The 14254-nt window shown below is 53.2% G+C and overlaps 1 protein-coding gene across 1 annotated transcript in view; it reads right to left on the bottom strand.

Moving 5' to 3' along the window:
* The window catches only part of LOC138384821 (guanylate cyclase 2D-like), an 83065-nt gene that overhangs the window by 43060 nt on the left and 25751 nt on the right, over positions 1-14254 (bottom strand). The window contains 3 exon segments of the mRNA XM_069470486.1: positions 1588-1725; positions 13559-13675; positions 13871-13944. Coding sequence (XP_069326587.1) covers positions 1588-1725; positions 13559-13675; positions 13871-13944 — 329 coding nt within the window.

Genomic DNA, 14254 nt, shown 5'->3' with positions numbered 1-14254 from the left:
AACTTAGACTTGTAAAACAATAGCCGCAGGAGTCTGGAAAGTCCCTGGACTTTGTAAATCTAACAGGCAGCTGCAGCCAACTTTCCTCCCCCTCCCTCCCTGATAGAGAGGAAGTTTACCCCTCCCTAGCTCTCCTGATTAGGACAGCGCCAGAGCTGAAGGATGGATGTGACCGGGGCAGGGGTCTCGGTAGTTGGTTGTTGGCAAAAGAATTAATTACAAGCAACTGTTCTGGCCCACTTACTCCCCCCTGAAAAGACCCTCTAGAAAACCCAAGGCTCCCCTTTTCTCTCATGGACGTGGACACTTTTTCACCTCCACCTATCTGTACCCAGATGCTCAAAATAAACAGCATTTTGCTACACATGAGCCTTCGTGTGTCTCTCTCTAGGCTTGGGACCTAACAGTAAGCTGCCCACGGTCAGCCTGATGTGTGAGTCATTCTGACCGCGGGGGTCTTGGGAGCTTGCAGTAGAGCTGAAGGATGGGCAGGATGTTAACAGGAGAAGGCTGGACTGCCCATCACAGGTGACAGGAGCAGCATGTGAGATGTGCTCAAGGGCAGCCAGAATCAGGCAGGTGTGTCTGGCAGGCCGCCTCGGCCCGTGCTCGGGTGGGACAGGAGTCTGGTGCCCAGCCTGGGGCTAGGGCGTGCCAGGCTCACTGCTGAGATGGGGTGAAGCCCACAGTCATGGAAACAGCCTTATCCCTGGCCTACGCTGGCAGGACCAGCCCTCTGACCCTGGCCTCCGAGGTTTGGATCTCTGGCTCCTCAGCAGCCACTTGGTCAAGAGCCTGCAAAAATAATATCCAGGCACCATCACTCAATCTGCTGTGGGCCTGAGGGCCACTAAAAAGCAAGCCAGGCCCTTTTTTTTCCATGTTCCTTAGTAGTTTGGGCTTAAATTGGGCAAATGTCCCAGCATTTTGTGTAAGGATTGATCCTTATATCCTGAATTTTTAATTTTAATTCCTGCACTATGATTATCATAATTAAGACAAGGGCTAATCTGTATTGAGCACCAGCTATGCGCTTTTACATTTCTTATTTAATTTCATTCTCCTAACAAATTTGCAAGGTAAGTTTTATTTAATACATCTCCATTTTACTGAGGACCTGTGATGTATGCAAGGCCACCAGTGACGGGTGACTTAGAGTCCGTCATTCACCCCCTCACCCCTGCAATTATTTACTCTCCAAGCCTTTTTGAGCATCCCTGGGGCCAGCCACAGAGGCATAGATGGGATTTGAACACAGGCCCCGACTCCTAGCTCACACCTCTATCGGGCGTTCAGATTCCCTCTCAAGTAACATTTATCACGAGCTTTCAGCATTGGGGGTTTTATTCATGTCTTAACGTTTAATTCCCGTAACGGTGTACCAGGAGGGGATCTGTTGTCCCATTCTACAGGAAAAGAAAACCAGAGGTTCAAAAGAGGAAGTAGTTTTTCTAAGGCCACCCCGCCGGCCAGGGGCAGAGCCCAGGATCCAACAGGGTGGAATCTCCCATGTTCAATTCCCATCTTGGGTTTCACATTCCAGTCTCACTTTCTCTGCCTCCCGGTCTCCCACTTGGGCTCTCTTACATCCCTTGGGCCTGTTCCAGGGCCCGCTCTCCGCTGAAGCAGCCAAGCCCCGCAGCAGGCTCTGTGGGAGGAAGGCAGCAGCACCCTGGGGCGCCTGAGAGTGCAGCCCTGGTTTGGGGGCCGCTCCCGGCCAGGGCACTGGAGCAGTCAGAGAGGGGAAGGGGGCCAGGCTGCTTCACAAGGGGGGCGGCATCTCCAGGCCAGGAAAAGGCCCCGATGACCTTGGCCATGGGCCATGGCCACTCCCTTCTCCCCCTGAGGGGAGGATGTGTGGGTCCAGTACACTCCCCCACTGTCCTGGGGCCAGTGGCTGTCCTGGAGCACAGAGGCGTGAGGCAGCTGGGTGGGAAGGGAATTCGGGCTTGTCAGGCCTGAGTCATGAGCCAGGAAGGGGCTTGGGAGAAACCGAGACCGCCCCTGGGCCAGGCTGGGGGAGGATAAAGCCTGTGGAGGGGGAGGGGGCTGCTGAGGTCGGACAGGAGTCTGGTGAGAAGGAAGAGGGAGGGCACAGGAACACAAAGACAGAGAGGGACAGAAATGGGAACACAGATACGGAAAGCAAGTGGAGAGACAGAGAGAAAAAGGGCAGCAAAGACAAAGCCAGAGGGACTAGACAGATTCAGGGACAGAGAAAGGAGAGAGGGATGCAGAGGCAGGGGCAGAATGGCACACAGAGGAGCGTGTGACAGAAGGGGAGAGGGATTTCCCGGGGCGCAGGGAGCGGCCTGGGCAGCTCCTCGGCTGGGCTGGGCTGGGCTGCCTGCCTGCTGGACTCCGGACGGAGGCAGTGACCAGCCCATGTGGAAACTGTCATGTCCCTCAAGGATGAGGGTGTGGGGAGGACACCAGATATGAGCCACGTCTAGAGAAAGGAGGCGGCAGGATTTTTTAGAGGACTGACTGGGCAGAGTGGGCAGGGAGGTTGCAATAGGCTGGATTCTCTGGTCTGGAATTTTCAGTGGGGAAAAAGGACAGAGAATCTGGCTGTCCTGGGCTCTCTGAGAGGACGGGGCTGGCCCGGGCAGGGTCGTCAGATAGAGGGCCAGCTCCCCCACCTACCTCTTCACAGATGGAAAAGCAGAGGTCCAGGGAGGGGAAATGACTGGCCCAAGGTCACACAGTTTTCAGGTCTTCTTGCTCATTCATTCATTTATTCACTCGTTGATTTAACAAACATTAACTAAATACTGTGCTGCATACTCAGGGCACATGGCCGAGCATTAGATGGTCTCTGCCCTTGGGAGCCCACAGTCTGATGGAAGAAGCAGGCATGACAACACAGTGTGCCTGGTGCCATGGCAACAGGATGCTCGGGGTGTGGAAGTCAGTCTGGGGGTTCAAAGGCAGCTCCCTGGGGCAGGGGCAGGGCTAAACCTAAAGATGAGTAAGAACCAACCAGGAGGAGGGGGCAGGGAGAGCCTGCCAGGCCTAGGAAACTGAGTGAACAAATGCATTGCACGGGGAGGTGGGAGGGGGTCAAAAAATTCGGCTCACAGCGCTCTCCAGCACACAAGGAAGCTGGGATTATTTTGTTTGTTACTAATCTGACTTTCCACCAAAACTCGCCCCACCCTTGGTGAGCTGGAAAAAATTACATAATGTCATCTAATTTGGCTGAAAATTTGGTCTGATCTGATCATTTAAACAGAGCTAATGTCAGTCCATCTTGTATAAAAATGCTCCATCCTCACACAGCTTCCACCTCCACCTGCCTCTCAGCTATATGGGGGTTTGTGGGGAGGGGGAGGGGCGTGATGGGAGCAGCCAGGCAGGTAGAGGATGGCCCTGAATGGGCAGGCACGGTCGATGCCATCTGCCTCTCCAGGGCCATCCTGTGCCTGCCCAGTTGTTGAGCTCCTCACATAGGGTCTCCAGCTAATGAACTTGGAGTCTTCCTTCAGCCCAGACCATGCCTTCAGGGGTGACCCTGGCTGATCTGACCGCACCTGGGCTCCTGGTACCTGCAGAACCCCAGTCTCCACCCTGTTCCCCATCTAGCCTCCTGCCCAGGGGGCTCCCCTCAGCCTCTGGTGACTGGGGGCCCTTTACTCTTCTGGTCCTACATGTTCACTGGCCCTCAATCCAGCCTCCAGGTCCCTCGAGACATCAGCCAGCCCAGGGAAGCAAATGCTCAGGCCTCCCTCTCCTGGACCTCACTACAGGCGCATGTTTACAGGGCTGCATTGCCCTGTTGCCGCATGGAATTCCATAGTGTGAATGTATCCGAGTTTTAACCACCCTCTATTTTATACATTTCTCCCCATTTTTCAGTATTACAAACTTCCATAAACATCCTTGTACTTTCCTCTTTGTGCACACATGCAGGTGTTTCTCTGGGGTGGATACCAGGAGGTGAATCGCTGGGTCACATACATAAAGACATGTGTTTTTTGGGTTTTGTTTCCCCCAGATCCACTAGTCAACAGAAAGGTAAATTCTGATAGAGTCTCTCAGATGGCCTCCAAAATAGCTGCAAGAACTCCCATGACCAATAATTCTTAAAAACATTGAGTATCATTGATATTTTTAAACTTTGTCAGCCTTATAGGTGAAAACTAATTTCCTAATCTATGTTCCTTTTAAACTTTCATCTCCCCAATGATCAGCAAGGAGGGCATCTTTGCATGCATAAATCCTTTTTATTCTTTTGCGACTTTCCTATTCAAACACTTTGCCCACTTTTATATTGAGTTGTCTATCCTCTCTTAATGATTTATAGGACTTTTTTCAATTTTCCAGACATTGATCTTTTCTTACATATGTGGCAAATATTTCTCTTGATTTGTCACTTGTGTTTTAACATTATTCTGTCTCTTATTATAAAGAAGTTCCTAATTGTTATGTGGTCAAATGTAGCAAACTTATTCTTTAGGGCCACTGTCTTTTATTTTTTTCTGAATTTAAATTAAAATTTGCTCAGATCTCCAATCTGGTCTCTCTCTCTTGGGGAGAGGCCCCCTGCAGTATCCCCCACCCAGTGGGAAAGTGGCTTTCCCAGCCAGTAAGCCAGCACCTGTGTCCCAGCAACCAGTGCCACCATCACTCCTCCTGCCACCTGGCAGCACAGCATGGAGACTTGGTCCTCCGTGATCTGTCAGCCAAAGCAGGGCCCCCTGCCAGGCCATCACCCTGCTCCGAGGGGTCATCCCCCTGCCGCCACTCCAAGCTCCGATAACGGTGCCCAGCACCTGGTCTCCTTGCCTGGCAGCTCTGCCTGTGTGGCCCCTGGCCATGGTGGTGCTGGCAGGATAGAAGTTGGTGCCACCATCCTCTCAAAGATAAGACTTCTGTCCCCTCTTCTCCTCTGGGTCAGTTCAGGGGTCTGGCAGCTTTTCCTTTTCAGCCCACAAAACACTCTAATTACACTCTAACTACACTCCCTTCCCCTGTCCCCACCCAGGGAAGGCTCGTCTCCATGCCTCCCTGCCCACCTCTCTCAAAGGGTGGCTGTGTCCCCAGGACTTGAGAAGAATATGAATCCTCCAGCATCAGCCTCACTCCCTCTCAGCTCCTTGTACCCCGACAGTCCAAGCACATGGCATTGCAACAATTAGGGGTCCCCTTGCTCAGTTTTCATTCCCAGGCAACCCTGGAGCCCCAGGATTCAGGCTGCTCCCAAGGTCTGTCTTCTCAAGAACCCTGACCCACCACCCCTGCCCCCAGGGACCCCTCACTCTCCTAGGACAGCAGGGGCCCCCTCTGTAGCAACACTGTAAGGAAGTCCACACTCAGGGATTCCGAGGTCATTTTCTGCCTATAACTGTTCTCATTAAAGAAAATATAGTCCAATTCCTTACAGGGCACTCCTGACAGGGCACCCACTGCCCATCTGAATTCTAGGGTGACAGCTAAGGTGATATAGACATTCAGAGCAGCACCGTCATAAGAAGGAAGGTGGTCTCTAAGGAGCCACTAAGCCTGAAATGCCACCATATGGCATATACTCCATTCCACTGTGTAAAACATTGCCTTTTGGGGGCTCTTTCTTCAAAATGCAGACTCTTTATGCTTTCGTATGAATGAGTTTATCACTGGGTTCCCTTACAACAGGAAAGTCCATGGCAATGAAGCTGCCCAGGTTTTCCAGGGACATCCCGATTCTAAATATTAAAATATTACATTAACCGATATCTAACCAAAGTTTGTACTCCCTTTATGTCATTCTGTTCTTCTCCATTAAATGACTTGTTAAATGTGTAGCTACAGATGGTTTAATTTTTATGCCTTATCGACAGTTAACCGTGTCCCAGGCTGTGAGCTAGTGCTGGAGACACAAGAGCAAAGACACGGTCCCTTCGAGATGGAGCTGACAGCCAGCGGGGAGGACGGGTGGGGAACAACCACACCCAGCAGAGGAGCAGTTGCTGGCCCAGAGGTTTGGACAGAGCGCGTGGGGCCAGCTGGGGTGGGTAACTAACTGCCTGAGGAGGCGGGGAGGTCCTGGAGCATCTCTGGGTATAGCCAGATGGAATAGACTGACAAGGACATTCCAGACAGATGGAACAGTGTACAAAAACCCAGAAGCTGGCAGCATCTGGCCTTTGGGGAATAGCAAATGCCTTGGCACCACGAGGGCCAGAGAAGAGGTGGATGGGGCGGGAGGAGGGCAGCAAGGCAGGGACCGGGTCACGAAGGGCCTTGCGTTTACTAGTCTAGAAAGGAGTTTGTGGGTTTTATCTTGAATGCAGTCAAGAACCCATGGAAGATTTCATTCATACACATACAGACATGTCCTAAGTATACATCTTGATGAATTTTCACAAGTAACACACTCATGGAACCAGCACCCAGACCAAAATAGGGAACACGTCCAGCATCCAGAAGCCCCCACAGTTTACTGCCTACTATTCTGTGCTCCCAAGTTTGATCACTATCCTATCTTTTAGTGCCACAGATTTTTTTTGCCCGTGTTTTGAACTTTGTGCAAGTAGATTGTGCAGTATGAACTCTGTTGTGTCTTTTCTGCTGTACAACAGTATGTCTGTGAGATTCCGTGATAGTGTTGCAATAGCAGTAGCTCGTATGCTCCACTGTGGGAATCCACCATTCTCTGCTCAGCGGTGTCTGGGTGGTCTCCAATTCTTGGCTATTATGAGGAGCGCTATGAACATTCTTTATTTTTTTAATTTATAAAGAGCAGAAATTCATTTCCCATTTCTGGAGACTGGGAAGCCCAAGATCAAGGCACCAGCAGATTCAATGTCCGGTGAGGGCTGCTCTCTGCTCCCAGGGTGGCGCCAGATTGCTGTGTCCTCACATGGCAGAAGGCGGAAGGGCAAAAGAGGGGCAAATGCCATGTGACACCTCTTTTATAAGGGCCTTCCGCCCATTGACAAGGGAGGAGCCCTTGTGACATAATCACCTCCTAAAGCCCCATCTCTTCTTACTATTACATTGGAGAGTAAGTTTCAACATGAAGTTTATGGGGACACACACACACCCACACCATGGCGCAGGGTGAGGAAAGTGTTTACACGTGGGCTGGACTGGGGTTGGGAGTCAGTGTTAGGAAGGGCAGGCGCGCTAGGCTGGCCAGCTGGTTTACCCAAGCTGCGTAACAAGGGCCTCTACACAGTGGTGGGTGGGGGGCTGGTCAGCTTGGTTAAGGTGTAGAGTCCAAGTGAGGCAATGAAATTGTCCATATGGAGAAAAGTCCAGGTGGGACTTCGGAGCTGAAGCAGACGAGGAGGCTTTCTGCAAGCGGGGGTGGCCCAGAGCAGGTGTCTGGTTCCGGTAAGGGTGAAGAAGGGGTTGTGGTGATGGGAGACGGGTTGTATACAGCTGATTGATCAGACAGATAAACGTATAATGGATAATGTGAGATAGGCTCTTACTTTCTTTATTTTTTTTTTGTCTTTTTTTCTTTTTTTTAATTTTAATAGATTTAGAGGATACAAGTTGGAAGAATAGTTTTGTGTGTCTTTCGGTACACATGCATACGCATCTCCGTTGGGTATATTCCTAAGGGTAGACTTGCTGGGTCAGAGAGTGTGCACATGTTCCACTCTAATATTACACAGGATGCCAAACCACTTTCCAAAGTGTTTGTAGATGGAGGGGTTTCAGCAAGGAGGAGGCAGGAGCAGGCCTGGGTCCTGGCAGTCCCTCTCTGGCAGACTGAGTGTGAGGGACAGAGGGACATCCCAGTGGCACTGTCCTGAGCCTAGTGGACAGCAGGTCTAGAGCTGGGGAACTGGGCAGGCTGGAGGCTGGAGAGGAGGGAGAGTGTGTGGAGTGAGGAAGGACAGGGACCAGGGACAGGCCCTGGACAAAGCCAGGGTGAGGGAGCCGTGGAGGTGACTGAGAAGGTGCAGCTCAAGAAGAGGGACAATCCAACGAGGGGAGGAGAGCAAACCCTGGGTGCCCAGGGGGCAACTGAAGAAGGAGGGCAGGCCTGGAGCACCAGAAACATCAAGGGCCAGTCGGTCAAGAGCGAGCAAGAAGTGTCTGCGGAATTTGATGAGGGAGCCTCAGGGGACCTTGAGGAAGGCATGGCCAGCAGGGCTGGTGTGCACGCCAGACCGCAACAGGATGGGGCAGGAGAGAGATGAGCCATGAGCTTTAAGAACTCAGCATTGCATCTGTAAGCACGAGAGTGATGCCACTGAAGTCATCCCACCTGGAGGCTGGGCACGCCTCCTGCCCAAGGAGCAAGTTCTAGCTGCTCTCCCTCTGCCCTCCCCTCTCCCCAGCACCCTCCCAGCCCCCAGGTTCGGGAGCCATTCTGCTGTTCCAACCAACAAAGTTCTCCTGTGACCAGTGTGCTGTGGAGGAGGAGCATGGGGAAGGGAATGGGGATTTGAGGGATTAAAAGAGCCTGGCAATTCTCTGCTCTTCCATCGTGTACCTGAAGCTTAAAGATTAGTAGAGGGTGTGGAAATGGGAATGGCTTCGTGGGATAAGAACGAGAACAAAGAACTCCCCAAGCATTGTTTCCAACACAAAGCAACTTTGGCCACTGTCCAGGTCCTCTCCTTCCTGGGGACACCCCGCCCTGCGCTCTCCCCAGGTGTGGCTTTCTCATACCAAAGAGACCTACGCCCTAGCACTAAGGACGACAGCCACAGAGGAGTGTTGAGCCAGGCCCTGTGCTCAATGCTTCCCACACGGCATCATCTCATTTCATTCTCATGCCAATCTGACGAAGCTAGTAGAGTGTATCATTATCCCCATTTTACACGTAAAAATAACTTAGACTTGGGGAAATAAAGTGACTTGGTCAAGATCAGCCCAGCTGGGAGGCTGCAGACACTGGCTCCAAAGCCTGTGTGCTTCTAACCGGATACTCTGCGGATCCAGTGATGGTGCTTGCCGTGAAATCTGAGTAAGGGCTTATGTTTGCTTTGGATGACTCAGATCTCCCAGCCCCTGACAGCCTCCCCCTCACCTTTCAGCCCGAGGGGCCACTCACACCGAGACACCAACAGACCCTGCAAAACAACCAGGGCTGAGTCTCTTGGCTCAGAGCACTGGACGGGCCTACCAGCAGGCCAATTGCTGGTGTCCTCATTTGAATGCACACCTCAACTCAGAGACTGAAGGGCCTGTAGAACTTGATGGGTCTTCATTCAATCTTATCTGATTTAATTTCATGAAGTTCCTTGTGTGGCACACACATGCACACATCCTCCCAAGCCCTGCTCACCCTTACATGCAGAGCCAAGCCTACCGTTACATGCACCCATAGCCAGGAATATATGATCCGAGGAGTAACCTGCTATCGATTGAGTTGGGCCAGCAGGGCTGTGCAGTGGCAGCGGGTGGGCGGGATGCAGAACTCTGTTATGTGGGAAATGTCATGGTCCTGCACAAATGGGGTCCTGTTTTCAGCCCCCACTCCAAAAAGGGGGTGAAGCTTCCAGCCAGAAGAGCTTTGCTGCTCCATCCATCACAGCAGAATGGCTGGTGCTCACTGCAGAGACCCGGGACACAGACCCAGGTTGGAAAGATGGCGGGGCCCTGCCACGTGGGCGTGCTCGTGGGCGCAGCAGTGCAACCTTACTGCTTAACTTCTGCTGCTGGCGGGCACGACTCTGGTCAGTTTAGGGTTCTCTCAGACAATGCAGGGCTTTCCCCCACCCCTTCTACCTAGAGTACATCTAAGTTCTGGAGGCAGCAGAGGGACAAAGTGCCAGGACAACCTGGGTCACCCTCAGTCCATGAGGGCATCCCCTGCTGCCCCGATTCCCACTGGTAGCCTTGTCACCAGCATCTCTCCTCACTGGCATCTGTGGAAGGCCCACGTTTCTATCTGATCAGACCCACTCTTAGATCTGGGCATAAGGGGCCTGGGCTTTGAGGTTTAGAGGCCCACACACATCACAAAAACTGAAATACAAATATATAGATGCAGTCTGGTAAGAAATCATCTTGAAGGTCCACCAACCAACTGAGCAAACAAAAATTGCGAGAGATGAAGTAACAGGCAAACCTCTCCCATCCCTGCTAGGCCAGAGGCTCCAGGCCTGCGAGCACATGGCCGTGTGAGCACTGAGCACTCCTGCGTCAGACATGCTGAGTGTCAGGAGCAGGGGAACATTGGAGAGGTGGGTCCCTTGCCCCCTCACATGGCCAAGTGGGCTCTCAGCTGCCCCCACTGTGCCTGGAGCCCACAGATCAGCACTGCAGAGCCATTAACCTCACAGCAAGACTGAGCACCCAGGAGGTGAGGAGCTCAGACGGGCTTTGGTGCAGTAACTAATCAGGGCCAAGGGGAGTGGGTGGTGACTGAGTGCAGGGAGGCCTGGCTAAAGCTCTAGGGATTGCAAGGGGGTAGAGGACAGGAGTCCCCAGCAGTGGCCTCTTCCCTGACTAACCAAGCCTAAGAGCCTTTGCACAGCTGGGGAGGCAAGGCCCAGAGGGAGGCAGTGGCTCCTTCAAGGGCACGGCTGGGCTGGAATTGAAGCCAAGTCTTTTGATAAATGGGCTCTGCCCACCTCCCCATGCACTGCAGGAGCCTGGAAGCTCTAAGGCTGTGACTTGCTCCCATGTGGCTGCGGCTTTGTTTCTTCCTCCTAAGATAATGATGTTAATGAGACCAAGTCACTGAGTCCCACCTTGGCCCAGGCGGGGCCCTTTATCCCCATGACTACAGTTTCTATCTCCATGAGGATATATCTCCAAAGACAAATCTTAAGGATCACTGGTCAAATCAGTAAACTCAGCAAATGGATTTTCTGCCGGTTGGACTGCCCAGACCCAGGCAAGGAAGCAGGCAGCCCGGATCACATCCCAGGACCATCAGTCAGTGGCACGATCAATCGGTGGTTCATGTGTGATTCCAGGGCAGCATCTGGGTCCCCAGCACCCAGTGCAGAGCTTCTCGCAGAAGACACGAAAGTAGAAACCACGTCTGTTTGCCTGGAATAACATCCCCATGCCAGTAGCAGAGCCTGACACAGTAACAACGCCAAGAGAGATGTGTAGGGTGGAAGGACAGTGTGTAGGACAGATGTGGGGTGCAGGGTGTCTTCCCTTTGCCCCTCTAGGTCTGCTCTCCACCCTCCCCAACCTGCCCCGTGCCCAGACGCAGACCTGAAGGGACAGCATCAATGGGTTCCAGGGCTGCTTGGCTTCTGCTTGGGTCGAGCCACAGGGGAGCCCGGCTGGGGACGGAAGGAAGGAATGGAAGGAGCGAAGAAAGCAGGGAAACTTACTCCCGGGTTCTGTCTCCAAATGGTGCCTTAGACTGTCCCCATCCCTTGACAAAGGCACCACTCCTGTTGGGGGGGACTTCTCTGCTTGGCTGTCTCCCTTCGCTCCTCAGGCTATGGTGACATCAGCCTTGCTGTTCCTGACTCTAGAGTACTAGTAGAATCCTTCACACCACAGCCACCCTCATCTTTATAAATAGTCCCGTTATTAAGGCCACCTTGTACTATGCCAATGACGTGGGATCTGTTGGGATCCTGCCTGACACAGACGGATAACTGGTTGGACAGACAGATGGAAGGAACTAGTATAATGTAGTAGTTAAGAGCCCAGTTTTGCAGCCTGGATTTGCATCCTCGCACGGCCACTTATTAGATGTGGGAACTTGGGCAAGTTGGACAATGTTTCTAAGATTTCATTTTCTTAGCTGTAAAATGGAAATAAAAATAACTTACAGGGCTGCTGTGAGGATCAAATGTGATAACAAATGCAGAGCTGAGCATCTTGCTTGGTATACATTAAGTGTTCAATAAATGGCTGTTGCTGCTACCGGTGCTGGCTGGCCAGCCAGGTGGTGAGATGAAGGCCACAGCGTCTCCCTCGGCTTGAGTCTCCCTCGGCTTGTACCACCTGAAGTGTGTGACTGAGGCGGTCAGCCCAGATGGTGGCACAAAAAGCTCCGGGTTCTTCCCCTGGCGACCGCCAGGCTTTCTCCTCCCTTCCCTGGCCTGGGTCTGGGAAGCTCTGGTTGTGTTCTCTCTCCTTTCCCCCCAGCTGGAATGCGGGTATCCGAGGTGGGCAGTCAGACAGCTCTAGCTGCCTCCTACTGGGGTTGCCATGGTCTTGGCCTTCCCATCCCAGAGTGGGAGTGTGGGGAGCACGGCTGAGCACTCACCAACATGAGCGACCATGGCAGTCCAGGGGTGCCTCTAGACACTGCAGCCCCGCAGACTTCCAATCTGCCTTTCCAGGAGGCCCAGGAAAGAAAGGCCAAGAGACCACAGACCTTTCTGTTGAGGAGCATTCCAGGCCATGAGCCCCAGTGAGGCTGGAGAGGGACCCCCAAATCCCTCCTTTAGGCCCGTCTAAAACCTGGGCAAGGAGGACTGTTCCTGTCACTGGGAGGCTGGCCTCCCGCCATGCTGAGGAGCAGCCCTGGACTCCTTGCCCACTTGCTTGTGCCCTTGGAGCCCCAGCCCCCAGTGCAGGCTCACATACCCACTCCCACCCCCGCAGGCAGGGGAGTTCATGGAGGCTGAGCCAAGGGCCACCCCAGGCCCCGGGAGCACAGATAAGGCCGAAGTGGTCCCATATCACACACCCAGAGGTGCACAGAAGAAGACGGTTGGGTTCAGCCCCTCACTTTACAAGTACGGACAGTGAGATCCAGAGAGAGGGGCATGACCTGCCCAAGGCCACCCAGTGCTTTGGAGCACAGCCTGTTCCAGCCTGGGTTTCCCAACCACCAGGCCAGTGTCCTTACACCTCTTGAGTCAGCAGGAGTCACAAAAAAGGAGGCAAACATAGGTCCAGAGGCTACAGTCGGTCGTGGTTTGAGGCCAGGGAATTGAGGGATTTGCACACTGACCTGGGGTCACAGTCTGGCCCTACTACCGACACGCTGGGAGGGAGCAACTGGCAGGTCACCTGATCTCTCTTGGCCTCGATTTCCTCGGCTTTGAAATCCAACTAATAACTCTTTCTTGGCATAGTCCTTACAAGAACACAGAGAGAACACCTTGCGTGTGCTGTGCCAGGCAGGCACACAGCAGGCCTGAAGGGTGTGTAGTAGGTTGGAAAAGTTTTTCGAGTGGTGGTTCCACCTAATAGTTATCTTTTTTTAGTAGTATTAATATAGCATAATCATTACCAACCGTGTGCTCTTATGCATATTAGTTTACCTCTCAGTCTCCAAATCCAAAAAAAATGGAGATTATATACAAAGCACTTTGCATAAGCTCTGACACACAGTGGGTGCTCATTAAAGCTTGGTGTGCTCCCTCTCCTTCTTCTGCTCACACAGTCAGTCCCTTCTTCCACAAGTGGCTGAGTGGCCTCAGGGGAACCTGTCCTCTCTCCTGGTAGCCACAGCCATGTTGGCGTGAAGCTGAAAGTGCGACTGGGAGATGGGAGAGGAGTGAGCAGCTGGCTTCTAAAATCATCTTCTCAGAGAAGTTTAAAAAATTAAAAGGAAAAATAAAAGTCTTGTTTCTAAAAACCAGACATGGCGAGACATTCTCAGGTCACGCCCAAGACTTCCGGTGAGCTCTGGGACAGGAGACCAGGGCACTGGAGATCAGCCTCCCCCTCCTCCACTCACCCCTGCCAGCACTCTCCCAGGCTGCCCGAGCGGAATTCAGCATGAGAGTCAGCTCCTTGTGCTCTCGGTCACAGCTGATCAAACAGCCGGAATATCCTTCTGGCAGCTGGATGCCACCTGGAGCCATAATGGAGCAGAAGACTCCAGATCTGAGAAAGCCCTGGCGTCTCTGAGTCCAGCCTTCTGCCTCCAGATGGGTAGCTGTCACACGCTGCAGGCAGAGGCTGGCACTGTCCAGGGGTGGAGAAGCCACCCCATCCCTGATGCCCCCTGCAAGTTTCTCTCTCATGCCAGCCAGGGGGCCCTTCCTACCAGTAGCCCCGGACAGCACCCTGTGCTGGCCTGGTGCAGGCTGGCACGGGAGTAGCACAGAGGCCTCGTGCAGGCTGGCACGGGAGTAGCACAGAGGCCTCGTGCGGGCTGGCACGGGAGTGGCACAGAGGCCTCGTGTGTGCTGGCACGGGAGTGGCACAGAGGCCTCGTGTGTGCTGGCACGGGAGTGGCACAGAGGCCTCGTGTGTGCTGGCACGGGAGTGGCACAGAGGCCTCGTGTGGGCTGGCACGGGAGTAGCACAGAGGCCTCGTGTGGGCTGGCACGGGAGTAGCACGGAGGCCTCGTGTGGGCTGGCACGGGAGTGGCACAGAGGCCTCGTGTGTGCTGGCACGGGAGTGGCACAGAGGCCTCGTGTATGATGG

The sequence above is a fragment of the Eulemur rufifrons genome, chromosome 6 (assembly GCF_041146395.1).
Source record: "Eulemur rufifrons isolate Redbay chromosome 6, OSU_ERuf_1, whole genome shotgun sequence".
Taxonomy (NCBI): domain Eukaryota; kingdom Metazoa; phylum Chordata; class Mammalia; order Primates; family Lemuridae; genus Eulemur; species Eulemur rufifrons.
The sequence above is the reverse complement of the archived record's forward strand: the minus strand, read 5'-3'. Positions and strand labels throughout refer to the sequence as shown.